Genomic DNA, 26,336 nt, shown 5'->3' on the forward strand with positions numbered 1-26,336 from the left:
GAATGGTGGGTGGAGAGTCTCTTCCTGGTGCCTTTTTCTGGACCAAAGGCTCTCGCAGAACTGGGTCTTGATCTATCTGGGATATAGCAGGCAGCTTTCATCTGCTCACCATCGTCTCTGAGGCCAGATTGCCAGGTTGCCTAGAAGGCTTGGCAGGGAGGGCCAGAATCCCTGAGCAATGTCTCCCATAAATGAGGAAGGCTGCAAAGGAGGACATGAGGTATTTGTCCAACTTGCCTCTGGAATAGTTTTCTAAGCCCTATGGGATTGGGATGCATGTCTCTTCCCCAATATACAAAATGTGATCTTTCTGGCCTGAGGGGTTTTCTAGGAAGGGTGAAGGGACGGAGGCCTTGCCAGCTTCCCCACCTATGCTAGTGGAGGCCCCAGGCTGCCTGGCTGATCCCATGGGTTCCCCCAATGCTGTTCCATGTTCAGGACTACATGTTTGGACAATGGGGAGAAAGAAAAGAAGGGCTTCCAGAGTCTAGAGACAGGAAGGAAACACCCACAGGTAGGCAGAATTGCAGCCAAGCCTGGAGGCCAAATTCAGCCAGGAGGTACCCTGTCCCCATTTCACTGAAGAGGCAGGTGGGAGACCTGAGGAAGACTGCAGAACTGCGGGGAGAGGGGAGAGAGGACAGTCACAGATGCCAAAATGACTGGTCATTTTGCCACCCCAATCTCAGGAAGTTCTCGGTCTTCCCCTGGACAGGATGCATCCTCACTCCAATCCTCCTGCACCCTCAAAGGCAGTGTTTCAAGGTATGGATTAGTCCACATTGGTCATTATTTAAACAACAGGGGTGCCTGGCTGGCTCAGTCAGTTAAATGGCTGCCTTCAGCTCAGGTCATGATCTCAGGGTCCTGGGATTGAGCCCTGTGCCAGACTACCCACAGGGAAACTGCTCCTCCCTCTACCTATGTCTCCCATGAATGAATAAACCTTTTTTAAAAAATTAAATAAGTAAACAACAGCAACAAAGCAAAAACCAATTCAGTGGGATATGGCTAGAATTTATCAAACGTGACATAGAAGAAGGAAATGCCAGAGATTCCTGAAGGTGGTAAGGCTAAGTGTTGTTTGGTGAAAATTTATTTACGGGCACTCAGTTGCAATGTAAGATATTCATTCAAAAAGATCTGAAAGATGAGATTTTTTTCTACAATGGGACATCTCACATAGTGTTGTGTGTTAATTTTGGCAGAGTTTAAATCAGCAATCCCATAAAGAAAGCAAGCACTTGCTGAAATTTATTTTAAAGGGAAGGCTCTTTTTATTAAACTTGTACATTTTTTCTCTTCCTTTCAGAATCCTAATAAAAAAAACTTTTGTTTCCACTTATTTAAAAAACAAACAACAAAACCACAAATCAAACAAAGGAAACTATTACATTACTTTTGTAATGGGAATGGATGCTACAGGATTCAATGTAAGCAAAGAAAACCAATACCTGGAGTGAAGAACTAAACCGAAGAGTAGCTGACTCTGGTCTGGGGCAGAGCCCTCCTCCAAGAGGGTCCCAAGGCAGACCCAGCCGGGAGAGCAGGAAGCAGCCCTCTTACCTTCTGGAGTAACAAACAGACCCAGAGCCCTAATGATCGCACAAATACAATCCAATCACTCTATTTTAAAAAGCACACACACATTCGACACTTGTGTCCCCTCCCTTCCCAGGTTCTCTTCGTCAACAGGGAGTCCTGAGGAAGGGTGACGTCTGGCTGGCAGGGCCTTCACAGGACGTAGGTGTTCTTCACCAGCTGCTCCTTGTCGTCCCCAGAGCTCCAGACGGTGCGGAGGGTGCGCTCCTGGCTCCTCCGCGCCACCCTGATTAGGCAGACCACGGAGGCCCCCAGCAAGACGATGAGGACCATCAAGAACAGCCCCACCAGGACCACCACTGGGGAGGAGAGAAGGGCCTCAGAACCTGCAGGACGAGGAGTACCCCGGCTGGCGCGGGGGCGAGCACTGGCAGCCCGACCCCAGGCTGGGAGGGTCTAGAGAAGGGGCACTGCCCACCGGGAAGTCATCAAGGAGTCCCTATGGTCTTGAGAAGCAGGTGACTAAGAAAAGGAGGCACTGCAGTATGTGCACCGAGTGGCTATCTGTGTTCACTTTTGGAACAACAAAAAAAATCCCACTTCAACTCTATTTCCACCTCTCGGGCAAACTGTGCAGGAATCCCAAGCCACAAAATGTGTACCAGGACGTAAAAAGTACACACCCCTGGTTCTTGCGTAAACATAAAACTCCAAGGTTTTGTGTTCACACAGCACACTGACCAGCCAGAGAAGATGCTGCCCTGCAGTAGCCAGGGTGGCCGCCACCTGCAGAATGAAGTAAGGGAGGAGGCAAGGGTGTGTTCGCAGCGGTGTCGGGAGGGGACCCTCATGCTCTTAATTGCCCAGGTAAATTTAACAGTGATTGCCCCACTACGATCTCACTGGTCAGCTAAGATGCTTTCCATCAGGTGGGTGGGTTCCACCTAAAGAATGTGGCCTCCTGCAGCAGCTACTTGGCTCCTTGCCGCGTTTGGCTACAGAATTGACAGGAGCAGTTCTTTCCCTACCCCCGCCCTCCAGAACGAGGATGCTTTCTGCGCCAGGCCTGGCAAACTAGATTCTAGCTTCGCTCCTCCTCTAAAATAGAGCAGTCACGCAAGCCAGGTCTGGGCTTCTGAATAGGGAAATAGGTGGAAAGAGGCCAAACCAGTATGGCCGGTCTTTTGTGCAAACACTATCATCCATGACTCAAGGTCAGAATCAGAAACAAAAGCGAGAGGAGACCTCTTGTCAGACCAGACTGCTTGGGGACAACAGCACTGGCCCTGCCTCACTCTGCCCACACACAGCAAGGGCTCTCCAACTTCCTGTCACCCAGGACCAACCCACAGCACAGAAGTTCCCTCTAAACCTTGAGCCAGGGGCAGTCCAGGTGGCTCAGTGGTTTGGCGCTGCCTTCAGCCCACGGCATGATCCTGGAGACCCTGGATAGAGTCCCACATCGGGCACCCTGCATGGAGCCTGGCTTCTCCCTCTGCCTGTGTCTCTACCTCTCTACCTCTGTGTGTGTGTGTGTGTGTCATAAATAAATAAATAAACATTTTTTAAAAACTTAAAAAAAAATAAATCTTGAGCCAGTCTCAGGTCTGTGTGCAGCAGACCCCACAAGCCTAACAGTAGAGCTCGTCCTCCAGTCACCCCAGCGCTGCCTGGGTGGAGATCGCTTCCCTCCAGCCCCTATTATACTGCATGGTGGGACAAACATTTACCATATGTTCCAAGCTGCCTGACCATTCTCGTGCAAAAACAAGATTTTCAACCGAAAAGATGTTTATAGTGAAGGATTATGTGTCAGAGACAACATAAGCCTGCAAAAACACAGCTGAGCTTAGTCAGGGAAGGCAGGTGGAGGAGGGCCAGAGGCCTCTTACCTTTAGTGCCATGGGGTAGAACAGAGTACAACTGCTTGCCTGAAAAAGAATATACAACCCTCAGGTCAGCTCACAGTCCCCCTCCCTGCCCTCCAGAGCTGCCACCAACGAGGTGTTCACAGGAGGCTCTTTCTGAACATCTTCCAGCTCTTCTGAGGGTTCTAAGGCCTTGCCACTCTGGTGGGGACCTAGGGCACACCTGTGCAACAGCCAAGCCCAAATCACACCTCATCCCCACAAGGGAGCCAGAGAGTGGTAGAGTCCAAATGATAGCACTGCCAAGGCCTTCATTTTAGAGGTGGGGAAATGGAACGGAGTCCTCTCAAGAGGCCTCATCCACCCACCACAGTTTCTTGCATTTAGGAATCAGGCGGGCTCACCAAAGCAGCGGTGCATGCACTCCTCCTTGGAGAGATAGCTGTTTTTATTGCCCCGGCACCCTCCGTAGATGAAGTTGTCACAAGAGTTCTTCTCCACATCAAAGTACCAGCGTGGGAAGGACGCACGGCAAGGCCCAGTGACTGCTTTGGCAGTGCAGTACTCTGGGAGCGACACAAGCCACGGAGTACAAATTAGCAGGGCCCAGACGTGAAATGGAGCTGGAATGTTCCCAAGTAGTCATACTGCTGCCAGCTAATGGAGAAACAGCTCTCTGCTAAAGGAACTTGTAAATTATAGATGTGGTCAGTCGGGCCCACCTGACACTCCTCCAGGTTTTTGAGTATCTTCCTCTTTACAGCCAGACCCCATTGGGAAGGAGATCACTCTACGTCAGGCTCTGCTCTAGGCACTTTACATGTATTAACTTGGTCTCTTAAGAGTTCTGTCGTAGGCCCCTCACTTTGTACCTGGCAGGCAGAGCTCCAGCAACCGGCCCACAGCCATACAGCTGGTGAGAGCAGAGCCTACACAGTATACTGCCTCTCCAAAGTAAAGCCTCCCTGCTGCCTCTGTGGCACATCCACTCCCTGCTGCCCTGGGACATCCCTGGGAGTTCTATCACCTGGGAAAGGTCAGGAAGCTCTGCTCTACAACTTCCTTAGTGGAAATACTCAAGGGTGTCTAAATTCCCAAGTAAGTAAGAAACATGTTTTTCCCATATATAAATATTTTTTAAAAGTTATACCTTCGAAGTCGAAAATATCACTGGAAAGGTCATCAGAATCCTGCCTTCTGGAAACTAAAACACAAACATCCAAGTCAGGGAGGCTGGAATGGACACAGTCCATGTAGCCTGGCTGGGGCGGAGATGAATAGGGCCCACTGAGGGAACACAGACACCCTGGCACCTGGGAGTGGAGTCCCCTCCATGGGTAGGTTTGTTACCTCCCAATCCTAAAGGGCTCTATCACACACACTGGAATGAACACTGGGTGAGGTGGCCTGCCTGTCACCTCAGGGGTTATTACAGAAACTAATCCCAGCCACAGTTCTGGGGTGATGAGGAAGATAGTCTTGTTCACTCTCTGACATAGTGAGGATTCACTCTTCTAAAACAGGATGGAAACTAGAGATATCAAGCCAGGGCCTGAGGGTTCCAGATAACCTTGGAGGCCAGCTTGGGAATAAACAGTGACCAGGACGGACACAGGATCCCTGGGCCTAGCAGAACTGGAAAGTGACTAATGAGCCAGCCAACCACTGAACTAATAAATGCTCTCTCACGTGAGCACAGATGCCAGAACCAGAGGCCCAAAGCCATGGCTGCTATCAGCGGTGCACAGCCATTGTCTGGCTGGGGGGCTGTCCTCAAATGAAATAGGGGCAGATTCCCTCCCTCCACAGCAGGTCTTGCCCAGCAGAGCCCATTGCCTGGACAATGGCCTTCCAGATAGCTGGGCTGGACTTGCCAGTGCATCTGGACAACTCACCCCAGGCTCCTGATGCATGCAGAGTCCTTTAAGCATAAAGGAGGAATGGGGCAGCTGCTGTCAGCACTACAAAGCAAGCTAACACAAAGCTCGAGATCAAGGACTGCAGTGGGAACAGAAGCGGGGGCAGCAGAAGACAGAGGACTCAGTGCAGGGAGGGGGACGGCATGGAGAACAGAGAACAAAGGAGACAGAACAGGCAAGGAGAGGTGGGGTGGGGCAGTGAGGACAGCACAGCAGAAGAGGCCAGGGGACCTGAGGCCAGCCCAGAGAGAAGGAAGGGGCCTGAGCCACAGGCAACAGCAATATCCACAATCCCTTGTCCCCTAGGAGGAAGCAGAGGCCAGCCCAGAAGCACTGCAGACTACCTCGGCCCTCTTGTCCGCTGGACAATGTGAACTCCCCCAGTGTAAGGATGCCAGCGGGGAGCCAGAAGCTGGCAGCGGAAGCAGAGCCCCTGTTTGACAATTTGGAATAAAGAGACCAGGAGGTGGAAGCCCTTATACTACTCCCAAATTACAACTATACTTTCATGGCCCACGTGGCCCTCATTCCATCCGACGCTATTTTCAGAACCTACCACTTGGGACAGAGGACTCTGCTCCATTCCTGCTGGTGGCCAGATCATCAACAGTGTTCTCTACAAAGGGATAAATGACACAGTGAGAAAGTGCACTTCAAGAACACCTGGTGAAACAAAACAAGCAGGGACCCTGAGCAGCCCTGGGCCTGTGTGCCTCTCACGGTGACTCCCATTTCTCCTTTATGTGGGTCTTTCAATGTACATGCTGGACCACAAACCGGCTAGAACTTGGAAATAGGGAACCAAGATTGCCCTTGTGGGTTAAACTCTAAGATCACTCACTGGTAATGAGAGTAAAGATGTATGAAAGGACTTTAAAAAGACAGAATGACTTCTAGGGCCAAATAATCTCTTTAGTTATATTTACTCACCTAATGAATTAAAAAAGGTATGCAAGTCGTGCGAATGTACTGAATACCACCTAAGTGTGGGATATAGGTGAATTTTATGGTCTACATATTTTATCACACACACACACACGGTAGGGTGGAGAGGCTAGCCAGTTAAGAAGTACAAAAAAGGAAGCATGGGCAGGGTCCAGGAGGGACAAGAAGCCAGCTCCCCTGCCTCCCTGCTGACCCTGTGCAGAGGCATGGGGCTGGCATAACCTGGTGCCATTAAACATTGCTATCACAATCCAGCTCCTTTTTTCTCCCCTCTCTGTATCAAGCAGTCTTCTGGGAACCCGGCTAAGAGGCCTGCCTACCTGGACTAAAGGTACAGCAGGCACAGAGATCCAAGTGTCTGGTCCCCTAGGTAGTGCTGGTTCTCATTACAAATTAATAAACTGACATCCTCATTATCATGTGTCTTCCCACATAGGTTGCCTGCTTGGGAGAGAATATGCTGGCAAAAGACTCCAGTGCCTGGCTGCTCTGGCAGTTCTAGCTCTCCTCACAGACTCATGAGAGAATGCTTCAACAGACATGCAGTGGAGCCACACTCGGGTGCCAACAAATGAGCTTTCTGGGCCCGGAGACTCTGAACCACCCCTAGGGAGACAGCTGTCTGCCTTCTCCCAGCAAAACACAACAACCCGTGACCCTTTGTAGCAACATCCTGTCTGAATGCCCACTCTTCACTGCTTGTGTTCTTAAAATTTCAACCATTTTCTTGAAAAATAAGGAGAAACTAGATAAAGGCAGGTCCCTTTGCTACAAGTGAGTTGACTGGGAAAGGACAGAAAAGGTTGCAAAAATATTTCCCTTTAATTTCTGCCCCCATGCCGGATCATCGCTGACAACAGATACATACAGTAGGTGGTATTTTCCTCAGTCACCATCTGCTAAGGTTGCCAATTGCCCCCAAAAGGTGAAGGACTTGCCTGTATGATCCCAAAACAATACCCAGCCAGCTGAGGTCTCCAAATACTTGTTGAATGTCTGCTGAGCAGTGGCACACAGAGATCAAGAAAATGTTCCCCAAGGTGCCCTGTCGTCGTGGGCCACAGCCAAGACCACTGTTGTTTCCCCCTCTTTATGTAGAACTTTATTTTTTTTTTCATGTAGAACTTTAATAAGCATATTGGATTTGTGTCCATAGAACTCAAAGCTAAGAGAGTTTATAGCCAGTAAGTGAGGAGACACAAAACCCAACAGGGATTCAGGGCTTGTCTCTGGACTGGGGTGCACAGGCTGGCGGCATGCGGTCAGCACGCACGACACCAGTAAATCATAATCCAGAGTTGGAACAGGGATGCCAAGCCATCCAGAAAGGATGCAGAAAGCTACCTAATAGTGTTGGGAAGGTCACCAATGAACTTTTTTGGCTAGCCAAATTCTTGGGTCTCTAGAACACTTGGAAGGACAACGTCTCACTGTGTAGCTCTCAAGGAGGCCCTCAGGGCTCAGTTCAGAGCCAGTGCACACTTTTGTGCGGCTTTTAAGTTCGTATTTAAACATTGAGGCTCTCAGGATGCCTGTGTGGCTCAGTAAGTTAACCGTCTGTCTTCGGCTCAGGTCAATATCCTGGGGCCCTGGGATGGAGCCCTGCATTGGGCTCTTGCTCAGCAAGCAACCTGCTTCTCCTTCTCCCTCTGCTTGTGTTCACGTGCTTGCTCTGTGTCAAATAAATAAAATCTTTTTAAGATTTTATTTATTTATTTATTCATGAGAGACATGAAGAGGCAGAGACACAGGCAAAGAGAGAAGCAGGCTCCTCACAGGGAGCCCAATGTGGGACTCGATCCCGGAACCCCAGGATCACGCCCTGAGTGAAGGTAGGCGCTCACCAGTAAACCACCCAGGCATCCCAATAAATAAAATCTTAAAAAAATAAAATAAACCATGAGATTCACAAAGTCAACATTATCTTGACTCCACTGAATCCCTCACAGGTGAGGGCTGGGAAGACAGATTCCAGAAAGTATGTTCTAGTTTTAATTTGACTCACACCTTGGCTGGCTGGATGAGCTCCTCAAATCATTTGTCCTGGAGGTAAAAATAAGCCAAATGCCCAGAAGCAGGAAGGGCAGCCTATCTGAGTGGCTGTGAGGACTCTCCTCTGCCAGGTCTGGTGGGGGACTGGCACTTAGCAGTGGGAGAAAGGAAGTCGAGAAGAAACAGTCATGTACCCCTCCCCCAGCTCCAGCTTGTGGCCTACTCTCTTTTCTGGGAAGAGGAGGGAGGATACCACTGTGAAACCACTGTGTGGGCGACCTTCAAATTGTGCCTGTTTCTTCTGCTTTTTAAAAACATCCCCCAGGTTCAGCCGTGAAGAATGAGCACAATGCAAAAGGCATCACATTCCAGTTAAAAACCTGTCTCTAAGTCATACCATTTTCCCCAGGGACCATTTTCTTACCTGTGACACCAGCACATTTCTTAAGACACTCCTCCTTGGTCATGTAATTATTTTTATTCCCTTCACAGCCACCATACACAAACTGCTGGCAGGATCCATCAGTGACATTGTACCACCACCTAGGGAAGGAGGCCCGGCATCTTCCCACCACCTTCGAAACGTGACAAAAGTCTAAAACACAAAACAGAGACCAGTTGGCTTGGCAGGGCAATCCTGCCAATGGAGAAGATGTACAGACCTATTGGAGGAAACCCACAGTTTTCCCAAGCCCCAAGACCCAGCACAGCTTCTCTGTGAGACGTTTCTAAAGTGCTGCCATCAGGCTTAGTGATTCCTTCCTCCTATAGTAAAGAAACACATCACTCTAACAACAATGATACCAACCCACCCAACTTGACTATATTTCAGTTGCATGTTCATTCTGTCCCTGCCACCATTTACTAAAGACACACAACACATCCTGGGACGCCTGGGTGGCTTAGCAGTTGAGCACCTGCCTTCGGCCCTGGGCGTGATCCTGGATTCCCAGGATCAAGTCCCACATCGGGCTCCCTGCATGGGGCCTGCTTCTCCCTCTGCCTATGTCTCTGCCTCTCTCTCTGGGTGTGTCTCTCATGAATAAATAAAATCTTGAAACACACACACACACACACACACACCATCCAGTGTAGAAATATGGCAAAGGCAAAAAACATACCAGACTTCAGGATCCTTCTGGGTTATATGCCCATCTCGCCAGGCGCCAAGGGGGAACTTAGCACTGAAAGACCAGAGCTGGCAATGTGAGGGCCATGTGGAAGGATGTGTCTTAACCTTCCTCATCCACTGTTTGACCAGGTCAGCCACTTCACACTCAAATTTCCACAAGAACCTCAGAAAGAAGCTCCTAACTCTAGTCCTCTGCCTCCAAAGGCAGCTTAAGGGTATTCCTCTGTTCTGGCACTTGTAATGGCTCCCACCTGAGCATTCCAAGAGGGGCCTGGGTTTCAAGGTCCCCTCAAATCTGACCCCACTCTAGTACAAAGGGAACAAACAAAAATGTTCTAAAATTCCAGCCAGCTACATTTGCCTCCAAAAGGCCTAGATATCTCCTCTCTCTTAAAAAGTAGAGATAAGCCTAAGTACTGGAGCTATCACCTGCACCAAAATAAGACTTTCTCCTGGAGGAATCAGGAGGATGGAAAGCAAGTTGAAAAGGGAGTGACCTGACAACATGACTCAACATCTGCCCAGGGGCACCCCATCATCTTCCTGGGATCATGAGTCCACATCACCTCTCCTATTCCTCTGACCTCCATCCATCTCCATCTTCTGGCATAAGTACATTCTAATCTGAGAAGGGTGCTCAATAAACATCTCAAATAAAAGTACCCCAGAGCCCAACACTTGGTTATATGCTGCCATTTACTCCTAATTATTTTCATGGTTAGGTTTACCTCACTAACTTATGGGATAGCTTTTTTTATTATTATTATTATTTTCTTTATTTATTCATAGAAACACACACACACACAGAGGCAGAGACACAGGCAGAGGGCGAAGCAGGCTCCATGCAGGGAGCCCCATGTGGGACTCGATCCCGAGTCTCCAGGATCACGCCCTGGACTGAAGGTGGTGCTAAACCGCTGAGCCATCCAGGCTGTCCATGGGATAGCTTCTTAAAGCAGAGGGCAAGATCTCATTTCTCCCAAAATACATCACAACAATGGGCATGACACCAAATGTTCCATAAAACATCGATCTACAGACAAAAAAGGCTGTAGTAATGAGCAAAACCTCAAGGAACTCTCACACACACACCAATAAATCACAGGTAACTAGTACAGAAAAAGCATATTCTGAAGTAAGGAATTTTGTTAATTTGAAAGCAACCATTCTTTAAACCACCAATTAAAAAGTACCTTATCTCGATACTTCATATAAATAGAATCATTTAATATGTCCAGAAAAGGCAAATCAAGAGAGGCAGGAAGTAGATTAGTGCTTGCCTGATGCTGGAGGGTTGGGGGATGGTGATGACTGCAAATGGGCACAAGGATCTTTTGGGGATGATGGAAGTATTCTAAAATTAGATTGCAGGGATGGTTGTACAACTTTGTAAATGTACTAAAAATCACTGGATTGTATGCTTAAAACAACTAATTTATGATATGTAAATACTTTAATAAAGCAGTTAAAAAAAATATGGGCACCTCCTGTCCATAACACATCAACCAAAATCAGCTGAGTATGCACCTGGAGCAGATACCTTTGACGATGTGCCAAAGCCACAAAATATACAGTCAACAAGGCCCAAAGAAAACACAGTAGGAAAAGAGTTCTCTGGTGTACGATTTGCTCAACGCTGGCTGTCAAATGTCTGAGGCAGCACTGCTATTACCAGGACAAGATGGAGGATGCCTGGGTGGCTCAGCGGTTGAGCCTCTGTCTTCGGCTCAGGGCATGATCCCGGGATCCGGGATCGAGTCCCGCATCAGGCTCCTTGCAGGGAGCCTGTTTCTCCCTCTGCCTGTCTCTCTAATAAACAAAATCTTAAAAAATATATATATAGACAAGATGGAGAAGAGCCACATGGGATCCACGTACCATACACAAATGAAAACGACCTCAAGGCGGAGAGGGCCCAACAGCTCCAACAGAGGTGAACAGCCCATCCAATGCCCTGCCAAGCTAGCACCCTGGGAATCACTCGGATGGCTCTGTAGCTTTGCTTCCTGAGCAGTTTCTGGGACAGTCTTTCAAAATAATCCAAGAGAGGACCTATACACTTTAAACAGGTGAACTGTATCGCAGGTGAATTACATCTCGATTAATTTTTTTTAAAGATTTATTTATTTATTCATGAGAGACACAGACTGAGAGAGGCAGAGACACAGGCAGAGGGAGAAGTAGGCTCCTCACAGGGAGCCTGATGTGGGACTGGATCTGATCCGCATCCCATTCCGGGATCACGACCTGAGACAAAGGCAGGCGCCCAACCGCTGAGCCACCCATGTGTCCCTTACATCTCAATTAAAACAAAAACCGGAGAGAATGCCTAGCAAAGCCGAAGGCAGCTAGGTGGGAACCACCAGACAGCACAGCAGAGAATGTGATGGGTCAGAATGCCTGGGTGGCTCAGTGGCTGAGCGTCTGCCTTCAGCTCAGGGCATGATCCCAGGGTCTGGGATCGAGTCCCACATCGGGATCCCTACGTGGAGCCTGCTTCTCCCTCTGCCTCTCTCTCTCTGTCTCTCATGAATAAATAAATAAAATCTTAAAAAAGAGAGAGAATGTGATGGGTTAACCACCTCATCAAGGGTGGAAATGTGGTAGGTTTCCCTAAGCAAGGGTGTCGGTGCACGCCCTGTGCGGGTAAACAAAGCTGAGGGTATATCAAGAGGGTAAAAACCTATCTAGGGCCAGACAGCAGTTCCCTTGGAGAAGTCACACTGCGAAAACCTGGCCCTCATCTGTCAGCTCAGACACTCACTGATAGCACCCACCCACCCCCCAACCCCGCTGACCAGATGCAGGGATGTGCGCGCCTGGAGCGCTCAGGAGGACGCTGAGAAAACCACCGCCAAGCAGGTTGGATGTACACATCAACCAGCACACCACCTCAGAAAGACTCACTTGAAAAAAAAAAAAAAAAAGAAAGACTCACTTGGGAGTCTGAGGAAGGAAAAGTCTGCTGCAGGATTCCCACAAACATCCTGCTCCATCAGGATCTACCGGGCAGGCCAGGGGTGCACAGTAGACAACCCAGGACACACCTCGGTCAAGATACCACAGTCAAGGCATGCCTTTGGGACACTTCCTTTCCTGACTGCCACCACTGACGACGGATGCCTCTTTCTGACTGGAACATTCTTCCTGTAGATGTGACTGTCTTTTCACAATAAATCCTGTGGGCCTGAGAGGCCATTATGTCCCAGAGAGCAGCTCTCATCTGCTCTTAACGACCACACATTGACTTCATAGTTTACATTTCAGAAAATAGCCTTATTTTTAAGTTCCCTGGATGTAGTAGGAGGGAAGGAGGAAGGGACTTCATTTCTGTTGCAGGGGAATTAGAATTTTTTTTTTTTTTTTAAGTAGACTCCACACCAAATGCAGGGCCCAACACAGGGCTTGAACTCACAACCCTGAGATCAAGACCTGAGCTGAGATCAAGAACTGGATGCTTAACTGAGCCACCCAGGTACCCTTAGAAACATCTCTTTATTAGGAGAAGACTTGGACTAAAAACATAGCATGCCTGTAAAGACAGAATGCTGGCAATTGGTGAAGCTGAGTGATGGTCCACATGGGCTCACAGAACCATGTACAGGGATCCCTGGGTGGCGCAGTGGTTTGGCACCTGCCTTTGGCCCAGGGCGCGATCCTGGAGACCCGGGATCGAATCCCACATCAGGCTCCCGGTGCATGGAGCCTGCTTCTCCCTCTGCCTGTGTCTCTGCCTGTTTCTCTCTCTCTGTATGACTATCACAAATAAATAAAAATTAAAAAAAAAAAAAGAACCGTATGTACATTTGAAAATTTCTATAATGAAAAGAGAAAAAAGCTTATCTCCTTTTTTACACACATTTGATTAGAGTAAAAATAAGAACTTCAAGTAGCAGATTAATTGGTTGAACTTAGGTTCCACCAAGATGAAATTTAACTATACCCTGACTGCGTCAAGTCAGAGTCCTTTCTGTGAGTCTGGAAGCTCCCTGTCAGATTAAGAAAATGCTCATTTTGGTCATATGGTTTTACAAACTAAATTACTTTAAAGCCTCCATGATAGAAATTTTACTCTCAAGGCTTAAGTGAACTCATGAAAAAGCATTTTGTTATGGTTTGCCTGTTTGCTGTAAAGGAGCCACTGTCCTTTCGAATGGACACACAGGCCACACATTCTTCCCCTCCACCCCAAAGAGCATCAGTGCACTCTCATTTCTCCAAATGGACTTGCACAAAAAGCCAGAAACACTTTAGTATGTAACATGGCTTCCGTGACTTATCATCTTCCTTAAACTGTTTTTTTGTTTTTGTTTTTTTCGTTTTTTTTTTTTTTTTTTTTTGGTTAAATAAGCACTGTTCTTTGGTAGATCAAGGTTAAAATAAAAATGAGCCTATATGGGGGCACCTGGCTGGCTCAGTCAGTAGAGCATATGACTCCTTTTTTTTTTTTTTTTTGAGCATGTGACTCCTGATCTTGGGGTTGTGGAGTCAAACCTCAAGTCTAGTGTAGAGATTACTTAAAAAATAAAATCTTAAAAAAAAAAAAAAAGAACCAAAATGCTGAGCATTACTTATTTCTTGAAAACTTTTCTATTACCTTCACTAAAGCATTATGCTACGCACATTATATGCACTAACAGTCAAAATAAAACTGTGGATCATATAGCAATTTCCCACTTTACAAACAAGGATAATGAGGCTTGGGATGGTTAAGCTAACAAGAAGCAGAGCTGAATCTGAATTTACATTGGTCGGATTAGAGCTGGGCCATAACATAACCACCCCTCCCTCAGAGGGACAGAAAGAAAAAGTTAGCATAGTAACAGGCAGTGGGAAAAATATGAAACTAAAGATGCCTAAATGCCAAAACATTCCTCAGGGTGCTTAACACGATCTGAAGGTTCAATAGGCCAGGCCCTTTCCTGGGCCTGTTTACAGTCACGGTCAAAGACAGGGTCACAGACAACACCACATCAACTGCCCAAGGCTGTGAGGAATTTGGACAAATTTTCAGGAAGTTATTCCTTAATAAATAATTCTATTACTACTAAGAGATGACAAAACTATATACTGGCCTTAGAATAGCATTGGGAAACGATCATGAAAAATGTGTCTCAGGTCCTATGTGTATGCTCACAAATGCTAGTGCAAAATGAAATACATCTGTAAATTTTCAAAATTCAGAGGAAGAAAAACGGAGAAAAGATGAGGAGCACCAAACTGGAAATACTTCAGAATACGTAAAAATGGAATTTCTGTCTTTAGGAAACAGCAACATTCTCTTGGGAAAGCATCAGGAATGGTTAAAAATCACACTTTATCTGAAATATGAACCTAAATTTACAAACCCCTGGCAGGCATTTTGAACATTAGCTATTATAAAATTGCCAAACAGCCTGGCCTTTGTCATGGAAAACAGGTTCCTCTGGTTCTAAAGTCACTAGAGCTTAGACCAAGACAACAAGCCAATGGCTCACCTTCCCTTCGTGTGCAATTGGATAGAATAACCTGCTGTCACCCACTAACAAGGACATTACAGCAAAGTTAGGCTCCCAGGCACCACCAATCTGATGTAACTCTACAAGCTTAAGAAGACAGTACTAATCATTCTCCAAAAAGCCACTACTGCCTTTAAAATTAAGTCATTTAAATAAGCTATTTCAAATACTTTGAAATATAATTAAGTCATTTGAAAAACTGTCATTTTAATAAACTATTCCAAATATTCTGAAAAGTACAGAAAATACCTTAACACAAGTGTATCTACTACTCAGCTTTATCAAATTCCAACCCTTCATATGCCCCTTAATCCTACCTGCTCTCTCCCCCAAACCAACAGCCACCTTGAGAGCTTGTTCTTTTATTTGGATGTGTTTTTAAACATTTTATTTATTTGAGATAGAGAGCATGGGGGTGGGGGTGGGGGTGTGACGTGCAGAGGGAGAAGCAGGCCCCCAGTGAGTAAGGAGCCCAAAGTGAGGTTCGATCCCAGAAAGGCAGATGCTTAATCGACTGAGCCACCTAGCCAGCCCTTATTTGCTTTTTATATCCACTCAGAGTAAGCTGACTTCTAAAACAAGTGAAAAGAACTTTCCTAGGAGCCTAGCCCTTGATACACTTTTTACTCCCATGGGTCTAAGCACTGAAAAACCCTGACTTCTTGCCTCATTGTCTGCCTTATAAAAGCAAGCCTTGGATCATCTCAGCAGTCTGAAGCCACTCGTGAAATGATCCTTTCCTCCCATCCATTTGTTTTCCTAGACCAAGCTCAGCAAACTTTTTTTATGGTGGGCCAAATAGTGAACAGACAGTACTTGCTTTACATGACAGTGTGGAAAGCAACAGGAAAAATTTAACTTCCAAGACCTTTAAATTTGTCAAACATTAAAAATCGTGCATTATAAATATACAGAATGGAAAATGGTATAATTAATATTTACTTAGTACAATGTGGCTAACATTAGAAACTTGAGAATTAAGGTGTTTAAATTTCTTTGTAAAAAAAAATTACCAAGAGTAGCTTGAACAATGCTTGTGATGGTCTTTAGCCATATAACTTCTGATATGGAGCAAGCATTATTTTCAATTCACCCTAATGAACTGTCATACATCTTTCTAGGTTTGGATTACCTTCCAACATTTTATCCTTTGCACTTTCAGTGTCACAATTACTCTGAGAGTTGCTTTACTTTTTGCGGAGGTTTTTACCATTACTTCCATTGGAACATCATCTTTTTGTCACCACTTTCATCGTTTTGTTGATAAATGGACTCTCACTTCGGCTTCTCTGATTGTATATCCAGTCTCCTAAATCAAGGCAGTGTCAACATTCCCGAAGTTAGCGAGTTCTTCATCACTCCACTTACATTCCATTGGAATTGTGCTTCCAGCATTACCATTTTTCTCTTTGCTGCACTTTTCATCTTTTTTGGTCAATCCTCTCTATTGATTAACCATTTTTGTAAACTAACACAGGACTATCACTGGGAAACAAGGAGGCAACACAACCACATGCTTCGCTGTGTGAACTGAGTCACAGATGTGCAGTGATGAATCACATAATTTGTGACTGAAGAGCTAATAGCTGAAACTTGTACTTTGACCCAAGTACCCAGAGTTTATACACTGTTGTAACTGAAATATGTGCATGTTGAAAACCACACAAACAAGGTCTGCCTTTATTTCAGGCTTTGTGGATCACCATCTATTCTAACTTTTCAACTGTGTCATTGTAGCACGGAGGCAGCCTTAAGACAAACGTGTAAATGAATGACCATGGCTGTCATTCCAGTAAAACCTTATTTATGGACACTGAAATTTTATTTCATGTAATTTTTACATGTCTTGAAATATTTTTTTCAAACATTAAAAAATGTAAAAAACATACTTAGCTTGCAGGCCATACCCAGGCAGCAACCAACACTTCTTTAGAGTGTTTATAAAAACACCGTGTTCAGATTTTCCACTCCTGTCATTATAGAATTCACCAAGTCTTATATGTGGATCAGAAGTTAGGGCATCCCAGGTGGCTCAGCGATTTAGCACCACCTTCGGCCCCAGGGGCCTGATCCTGGAGACCTGGGATCCAGTCCTGGGTGGAGCTCCCTGAATGGAGCCTGCTTCTCCCTCTGCCTGTGTCTCTGCCTCTCTCTCTCTGCTCCCTCTGTGTCTCTCATGGATAAATAAATAAAATCTTAAAAAAAAAAAAAAGTTATCAAGTAAACTCCTAGGGTTCACATTTCTTATAACAACACTGACCATGCATTCCACAGGTTTATCCCTTACCAAGAACTCTATAGCACACCCTTCCATCATTAAAAACAGCACTACTCTTTTCTATTAAAGCAACTTAGAATTTTAAGGACAATGGTCAAAGAGAAATTTTGTTAGAATAATCCTCAGACATTTGAAAAATCTTATTTATACATAAAAAAATAAAAGTACCGCTCACTCCTCAGTATCAAAAAGCAAAGAAAGCAGAGTCATTTAATTCAAGTGTTTTGGAGAATGGGGCAATGATTACCACATCCACAAAGGGCTTGTTAATAGACCCATAACAGCTGAAAATTCACCATCAAGACATCTTGTTTGTGCTAGTTAAGTAACTTGTGAGACATGCAGAAAACGGAATACTTGGCGCTGTTCAAAATGGGCAAATGATGTGTGCTGATATAAGACCTTGGCGGGGGGGGGGGGGGGGGATGGTTTACATATTATAATTCCTTTCTAAACTTTTAATTTAGGTAAGTGTATGAATGTACCTTTAATTTAAGGAAAGGGACTGGAGGAGGGAGACAGGCTTTTCCACAGTTTTTCTTTTCCATCTGTATCTTTCAGTACAGGTTGAGTATTCTAATCCTGTAAATGCATTACTTTTGTTTTTTTTTAAGGGTCAGCAGTGTTTTTTTCAGGATAGTGGATTATGGTCCCTTCTGTTTAAAATTTTCATTTAAAAAGCTTAAAACTACATGATAAATAAAAATGTGCAGGGACACCTGGGTGGCTCAGCGGTTGAGCATCTGCCCTCGGCTCAGGGCAAGATCTTGGAGTCCCAGAATCGAGTCCCACATCCGACTCCCTGCATGGAGCCTGCCTGTGTCTCTCATGAATAAATAAATAAAATCTTTAAAAAAAGAGAGATTAAAAATATGCTAAATTCTTCAGTATCCTGAGCACTACTAAGCACTAAGGGTTTGAATAGCTACTAGGGGGGGGTCACCATAAAGTGCACCCTCTGGATCAAAAATCACACAGAGTAAAATATTTCAATCACGGGGTGGTGGAAGGGGAGGAGGGCAGAGGGTGGGGGGGAATGGGTGACGGGCACTGAGGGGGACACTTGACGGGATGAGCACTGGGTGTTTTTCTGTATGTTGGTAAATTGAACACCAATAAAAATTAATTTATTTAAAAAAAAATATTTCAATCACATCAGAAATTCAAAGGACTTGTAAGCCAACCTAAGGTACAAGGAAATGACCAAAGGCTCTGGCATAGGGGAGTGACACATACAGAAAAGTCATTTAGCAAAAGCGTGCAGGACAGATCCTCATTCTGATAAAGGAGCCTATGTGTACAGGAATCCCTGGCTGCCTCTTATGAGCCCACTGTCTTACCTAGGGGCTGTTTCCTAACCTTCCTATGCCCATTTCCTCACTCATAACATGGGAACCTAACAATAAAACTGGCAAATATATAAACTCCATAGTCTTTAATTCAGCAAGCCACATATTTACTGATTTAGAGCTGGCTGGATTAAGAAAAAAAGTCATGCAGATTTTAGAAGCTTGAAGTATGTAAATTGGAAAAATCTTGGAAGACTCAGGAAGATAAGGCAAAACTCTGATTATGGATCCAACATTTGGCAACTTTCTTCAAATAATTGGTCTTTGACCTGGGTCCCTAACACAAGAGCTAAGAGCCTGGGAATCTCTGGAGTGATAATGAGATTATTAGTGGCTGGGCAGCCCCTAGATAGCTTCAGGATGGGGGCTGGATGCCAGAAAGAAAGGAAAGATGAAAAGGTTGGAATTTTCAGTCCCACCCCCATCCTCCAAGAAGGAGAGTGGGATGAGAGTTTGAGTTAGTAACTTCCAAAAAAAAAGCCCAACCGAAGGAGTTAAGAAAGACGGGCTGATGAACACATCATGTACAAGGGGGGTATCTTACCCTAAACTCCACGAGGACAGAAGCTTCTGTGCTGGGGACCCTCCCAGACTTCACTCTGTATCTTCATCTGGCTGTTCACTGGGATCCTTTATAATACACTGGCAAATGAATCTCCCTGAGTTCTGTGAGCCATTCTAGCAATTATTAAATCCAAGGGGGTTGTAGCAACCCTTGATTTATAGTAGGTCAGAAGTACATGTAACAGAGATGCCTGGGTGGCTGGGTGTCTGCCTTTGGCTCAGGGTGTGATCCCGGGGTCCCGGGATCGAGTCCGACTTTGGGCTTCCTGCATGGAGCTTGCTTTTTCCCTCTGCCTGTGTTCTCTGCTTCTCTGTGTCTCTCATGAATAAATAAATATTAAAAAAAAAAAAAAAAAAGGAAGTACAGGTGACAACCTGGGACTTTCACCTGACTGTGGGGGAGGGACACTCTTGTGGGACAGAGCTGGTAACCTATGGGGTCCATGCTATTCCAGGGAGTTGGTGTCAGAAGTGAGTTAAATGGGTGTCCACTGAGAACTGCTTGATTGTGGAAAAGTCCATTCAGCTGGTGTCAGAAATATTCTGTAGTAACAGAGTTTTCTCTTTAAAATCCATTTAATTTAGGGGCACCTGGGTAGCTCAGTGGTTGGGTGCCTTTGGTTCAGGTCAAGATCCTGGGGTCCTGGGATCAAGTCAAGTCCCGAATCAGGCTCTGTATAGGGAGCCTGTTTCTCCCTCTGCCTATGTCTCTGCATCTCTCTGTGAGTCTCTCATGAATAAATAAAATCTTTAAAAATAATAATAAAATAAGTTTGGTAATAAAAGCTGAGAATGTTAGCAAGAGAACTGTCTTGAGGACATAAATATAACTCAGCCCAAGTTGAAGTGAGGGTCTCTCGTGTGATTTAATACATATTCTGGATCTAATTAGTATAAAAGTGTTTTCTGGCAAGTTTGTTAGCACAAAGTCTCCTTTTATGACATCTAGACTTATGTTGCCTGCTTTGGAATGCACTATTTATTAATCTTGAGGCTGTCCTGACAATGACTTGTCTGAGAAAGGGCACTTGAATTCACTGTTAATAAAGCAAGGAGATTAGTCAGCTTTTCCTCCATAGGCCCCACTGAGGTAAATTCTGGGGGCATGTACAGATGCAGTTCTTTTTTTTTTAAGATTTTATTTTTTTATTTTATTTTATTTATTTTTATTTATTTTTAATTTTCATTTACTTATGATAGGCACACAGTGAGAGAGAGAGAGAGGCAGAGACACAGGCAGAGGGAGAAGCAGGCTCCATGCACCGGGAGACGTGGGATTCGATCCCGGATCTCCAGGATTGTGCCCTGGGCCAAAGGCAAGCGCTAAACCGCTGAGCCACCCAGGGATCCCAGATTTTATTTATTTATTCATGAGAGACAGAGAGAGAGAGAGAGACAGACAGACAGACAGAGACAGGCAGAGGGAGAAGCAGGCTCCATGCAGGGAGCCCAATGTGAGACTCAATTCCAAGTCTCCAGGATCACGCCCTGGGCCAAAGGCAGGCACTAAACCACTGAGCCACCCGGGGATCCCTACAGATGCATTTCTCAAAAACAACTCAAATGGGAGGGATTTCTTTGACACACAGACCAATAACATAAGAAGGCTATGAAGATTAAAGGAGTTTTGTATTCCATTATAAGCCCTTAAAACATGTGGCACAAAGTTTTGAATAAACAGTAGATAATATATTTTTATGAGGCCAGTGAGAATGAAGGTAAAAAGGACGCCACAGTTCACTAGAAAGTCCAACTGAATATGCTGACAGGACACAGGGGATATGGAAAACCACCAAGTACAACCTCAAGTCCAAGCTGATCAAACCAATTCAACCATCACTCCTCCCTTTTCTGCTGTGTGACCATTTACCGAGCCTAAAGTGACACCTTTCCTTATCTTCACCCAGAGTAAGACAATGGCAAACTATCACACAGATCAAAGTTCAGCAACCCCACATTATCCTGAGATAACAGTCCACAGCCTGAGGAAAACAAGAAAGAATATGCTCTGGTAACCCATTCAGACCTTCAAGTATCTTTTCACCAAAGAATGGGAGAATCTTTTAAGAAGTTCTGTATGAAGAGGTCCTGAATATTAGGGAGGTACTCAGAGCTGTTTTTTTTTTTAAGATTATTTATTTATTTATTCAAGAGAGACACACACACAGAGAGAAAGAGACAGAGACACAGGCAGAGGGAGAAACAGGCTCCAGGCAGGGAGCAAACATGGGACTCCATCCCAGGTCTCCAGGATCAGGCCCTGGGCTGAAGGCGGCACTAAACCGCTGAGTCACTGGGGCTGCCCACTCATAGCTGTTTTAATTCCACTATGCCAAATTCCAAAGTTAACATTCACTTTTTGATCAGCCTTATTTCAAAGTGATCTAGAAATCCACCTATCTGCATTCCACATACTTGACTGCTTCTGTTTTCAATACAGAAAGCTACAACTAACCATCTCCTCTAGGTTTGGGTGCTTGGAAGTTGTCATTATTAGGATAAGTAATTCAGAAACTTTAAAATAACTTTAGGTACTTATGAGGAAAGAATGACAAATGACATTATCCAATGTCAAATCCAATGACTTGCAATGACAAATCCAACTTAATATAAGACTCATAATATTTTGTTTTAGATATAAAGCCTTGGCATTTTTAAAAAAGATTTATTTATTCATGAGAGACACAGAGAGGCAGAGACATTGACTGAGGGAAAAGCAGGCTTCCCATAGGGAGCCTGATACGGGACTCAATCTTGGTTCCTGTGAGCCAAAGGCAGATGCTCAACCGCTGAGCCACCCAGGTGTCCCAAAACCTTGGCATTTTAGATATAAAATATTTAGATATAAAAGTTCACATTTTATAAGCCACTAACACAATGCAAACCACCACTCCTACCCACTGTCACCTCACATTCATCAAACAGGGCTATAAATTCTACCCTCAGCTAAATTTCTTTCTTTTTTTTTTTTTTCAGCTAAATTTCTAACTAGAATCACAGTAGCTCATCTGAATAACTTGGAAGGAAACAGTTTCAGTGTCTCTCATGGGACTGCCTGTTAATTTACATTCAGGGATTCTTTTTTTTTTTCTTTAAGATTTTTATTTATTTATTTGAGAGACAGAGACAGCACAAGTGGGAGGGAGGAGCAGGCTCCCCCACTGAGCAGGCAGCCCAATGTGGGGCTCAATCCCAGAGTCCTGGGATCATGACCTGGGCCATAGGCAGAGACTGAGAGACATTCAGGCACCCCTCATATTTAGGGCAGAGACTGAGAGACATTCAGGCACCCCTCATATTTAGGGACTCTTAACCTTTTCTGAATCATGGGCCATTTTCACAAATTGATGAAAGCTAATGAACCTTCTCCCACAAATAGTATTTCTCAAAATTTCATTATCATTCCTCTAAGAGGAACCTTTTAAGATATGTTTTTCCTTTTCTTTTTTCTTAAAGATTTTATTTATTTATTCATGAAGAGACAGAGAGAGAGAGACAGAGAGAGAGACAGAGAGAGAGAGGCAGAGACACAGGCTGAGGGAGATGCAGGCTCCATGCAGGGAGCCCGACATGGGACTTGATTCCGGATCTCCAGGATCAGGCCCTGGGCTGAAGGCGGCACTAAACCGCTGAGCCACCAGGGCTGCCCTAGACATGTTTTTCTTAATCATCCCATTAAATTTCGATACCACATACATACTATATATTTATGCGGAGCGGCCTTTTGAAAGGTCACAAACTGGGCACCTAGGTAGCTCAGTCAGTTAAGCATCTGCCTTCAGCTCAGGTCTTGATCTCAGGGTCCTGGGATCGAGTCCCCATGTCCAGGCTTCCTGCTCAGCAGGGAGTCTGCTTCTCCCTCTGCCCCTCCCCCTTCCCCTTGCTCCTGCTTTCTCTCTCAAATAAATAAAATACAACTTAAAAAAGGTCACAAACTATGATAACACCTAATATTTTTTACCCCCTTAAGAGCATGCCCTAGATTCTAAATGACAGACCCAGGGAAAAAGACAAAAAAATATGACGTATGAACTCAAGGAGTTCAGAAACCACTGACCCAGGACCCTGCTGGGTGAGAGCCATCTAAAAACATCAGTGTGTAAAACAACAGCTAAAATTTTGCCCTCCTTTTTTTTTTTTCTGCCCTCCTTCTAAAGTGGTTTTCCAATCATGAAAAATGTACTTCAAATAATTCCAAAGTAACTAAACTCTAAAGTTACTGGACTCCTTTGGGATGCCTGGGTGGCTCAGCAGTTCAGTGTCTGCCTTAGGCTCAAGGCGTGATCCCGGAGTCCCAGGGTGGAGTCCCATGTCAGGCTCCTTGCATGGAGCCTGCTTCTCCCTCTGCCTGTTTCTGCTTCTCTCTGTCATGAATAAATAAAATCTTTAATAAATAAATAAATAAAGTTCATAAACAAATAAAGTTACTGGACCTCAGCATCCATGTTCCAGCATTCATTTCCAGTTTTCAAAAAGATGTCAGAAACATTACATGAAATGACATTTGTGACCAGGACTGCAAAAAGATACCCATAATCCTCACGCTAGTGCTTCTGGGGTCCCTGTGAAAACCGCATTAGTCATGTGACCAGTAGGCCACCAAGACTTCCTGGGGTCGATGAAGTCCCCTCAGTGTGACCCCTTCAGGATTCTCTCCCCTCTAACATGAATCTCAAGCTACCTCATCACTTATTTGGCCTCAGCACATGGCAGAGGCCTGGCCAATTACCTCAAGACAAGTGTGAGAATTGCAAATGACTCTGGGGATGGAAAAACTGAGAAGTGCATGGGGAGCTGAGTGAAAGAGGAGAAGTTTGCTTTCTACACCACAGGCTGAGCTCTCAAATGCTGACCAAGGCAAAGGAATGTTTCAGTGGACCTGAAAGTGAGGCCCTCAATTTTATTTTTTTAATTTTTTTTAAATTTTTATTTATTTATGATAGTCACACACACAGAGAGAGAGAGAGAGAGGCAGAGACACAGGCAGAGGGAGAAGCAGGCTCCATGCACCGGGAGCCCGACGTGGGACTCAATCCCGGTCTCCAGGATCGCGCCCTGGGCCAAAGGCAGGCGTCAAACCGCTGCGCCACCCGGGGATCCCAAGGCCCTCAATTTTAAAGAGTGTCACCATTTGAGCCTCAAAGGCCGTATTTTCAGTAGTAAGCACACCAAGCCTTACTTTTCTTAAGGTACTCATCACCAGATATCTATTCATTGCTCATTTATTTATTGTACTGTTGTCCTTAAATTACAAGGCAGCTGCCAAGGATCAGGAAGTCATTTGTTTTGTTCAGTTCTCTGATTCCTGGGCCTAACACTGTACCTGGCACGGGGTAGGTGTTCAATAAATATGTATTGAATAAATAAGTGAATAAATATTTCAAACTATATGGGAACCAAACTGTTTTGACTGCAAGCAAAAAAAGTGGCAGGAATACTAGAAGACACTAGGGGCACCTGGGCAGCTCAGTTGGTTGAGTGTCACATTCTTAGTTTGGTGGTGATCTCATGGGTGGTGGGATGGAGCCCTATAGTGTCCAGGTGGGGGTGGGGCCTCAAGCTCAGCAGAATCTGTCTGAAGATTCTGTCCATCAGCCCTTCCCCCCACTCAGGTGCATGCATGATCTCTCCCAAATAAATAAATCAATCTTAAAAAAAAAAAAAAAGAATACTTGAAGATGCTACTTTGGAGAACGCTGAGCTGATCACCAACACCAACTGCACTTTAGTTCTTTGTCCTATCTCTGACCAGTTTATATTATAACCATCTATGGGTGTTAAGAGAAGAGAAAGGAGTGGTGCTGAAGAACATGCTTACTGGAGAAGTGCTGGAAAGTTTGTCCTAGAGTCAAAGTTCTGGGGGAGACTGTAATCAACCCAAGAGGTTGATGGAAACTGAAGATCACTTGAAAGTGCAATGGAGGCTCTAACATGAAGGCTGCTGCACTTTTCTCCAGTGGAAAGTCCCAAGAACAATCAACAAAGAACTATGAGCCCAGTAACCATTAACGCCAATTCTGCTGCCCAAGGTCAGGCATAAAGTTATTGCCAGCAGGAACTACACTTAAACTTCCCAAAGGAATTTCTGAAGTTTTATTCTGAAAAAGAATACACAGTTGACCTTCGTACTGATGATTTTAATAACATTTTCTTTTCTCTAGCTTATTGTAATACAGTATTTAATACACGTAACATACAAAATATGTGTTAATTGTGTTATTGGTAAGGCTTCTAGTCAACAGTAGGCTATCAGGAGATTAAATTTCAGAGGAATCAAAAGTTACCTGTGAATTTTCAACTGCACAGACGTGCCCCTGATCCCCATGTTGTTCAAGGGCCAACTGTATTACCTGCCCTTGTACTGAAATTAAAATTACATATATTGTGGCATTCCAAATTACAAGACTTATCCACCCAGGGAAGAGATTAAAAAAAAAAAATCACACACATTTGTGGCCACCTGATAAGGGCTTTTCCCTCCCTAACAGCAATGATACACACACCTGTCCCTACACCATACAATTTATAAAGAGCCATTATGTTTTCTCTACCTCCATTTACTAAATACGGCATATTCTTAAGATGTGTGGGGATGGGGGTCACAACTCAAATGCTTAGAGATAAGGTGGGCAGGCCAAGTGCATAAAGACTGAGGGAGAGCAGTATATGTCATTTCCAAAAGTTATGGGTGCTATGTGGGAACACTGCCCTGATGCCACTGACTTTCACATTTTTCATGCAGAGCCCTAGCCAAATTTTTCCATTAAAAAAAAATCTCAGGCAGCCTGGGTGGCTCAGCGGTTTAGCGCCGCCTTCAGTCCAGGGTGTGATCCTGGAGTCCTGGGATCGAGTCCCACGTCGGGCTCCCTGCATGGAGCCTGCTTCTCCCTCTGCCTGTGTCTCTGCCCCTCTATCTCTGTCTTTCATGAATAAATAAATAAATAAAAATCTATTAAAAAAAAAAAGTCTGTTTGAGGCTTCTTGGGCCAGTTTATACTATGTCTGCTTTCCATGGCAGACTCCCTGAATGCTAGCCAACACCCAGGGCACCATCAGCTTTCCCCCACCTCCACGGGTCTGGTTTCAGGACACCCTTTGTCCAGACCCCACATGTCCACTACAGCCCACACCCCTTCCTATCTGCCCTCCAACACCTAGTATCTGCCCAACATTGTCAGTCTTGAAACCACATAACTCTCCTATCATTTGCTTATCACATCAACCCCAGACTCCTGAATTATCCGCCTCA

General features: G+C 45.1%; 1 protein-coding gene across 2 annotated transcripts in view; it reads right to left on the reverse strand.

The window, feature by feature from the left end:
- Positions 1-1,232: 1,232 nt before the first annotated feature.
- SPINT2 (serine peptidase inhibitor, Kunitz type 2) overlaps positions 1,233-26,336 on the reverse strand; it is a 28,724-nt gene continuing 3,620 nt past the window's right edge. Inside the window, exons 2-8 of one of the 2 annotated variants that reach the window (XM_041742528.1) lie at positions 8,691-8,861; positions 5,886-5,945; positions 4,561-4,614; positions 3,815-3,976; positions 3,435-3,473; positions 2,226-2,328; positions 1,760-1,901 (exon numbers count right to left, since the gene is read on the reverse strand). In XM_041742528.1, the coding sequence (XP_041598462.1) occupies positions 2,267-2,328; positions 3,435-3,473; positions 3,815-3,976; positions 4,561-4,614; positions 5,886-5,945; positions 8,691-8,861 (548 nt within the window). In that variant the 3' untranslated portion in view covers positions 1,760-1,901; positions 2,226-2,266. Of the gene's footprint in view, positions 1,902-2,225; positions 2,329-3,434; positions 3,474-3,814; positions 3,977-4,560; positions 4,615-5,885; positions 5,946-8,690; positions 8,862-26,336 lie in introns of both variants that reach the window. The other variant, XM_041742527.1, reaches the window with a different exon arrangement.

The sequence above is a fragment of the Vulpes lagopus genome, chromosome 2 (genome assembly GCF_018345385.1).
Source record: "Vulpes lagopus strain Blue_001 chromosome 2, ASM1834538v1, whole genome shotgun sequence".
In the NCBI taxonomy this organism is placed as follows: Eukaryota; Metazoa; Chordata; class Mammalia; order Carnivora; family Canidae; genus Vulpes; species Vulpes lagopus.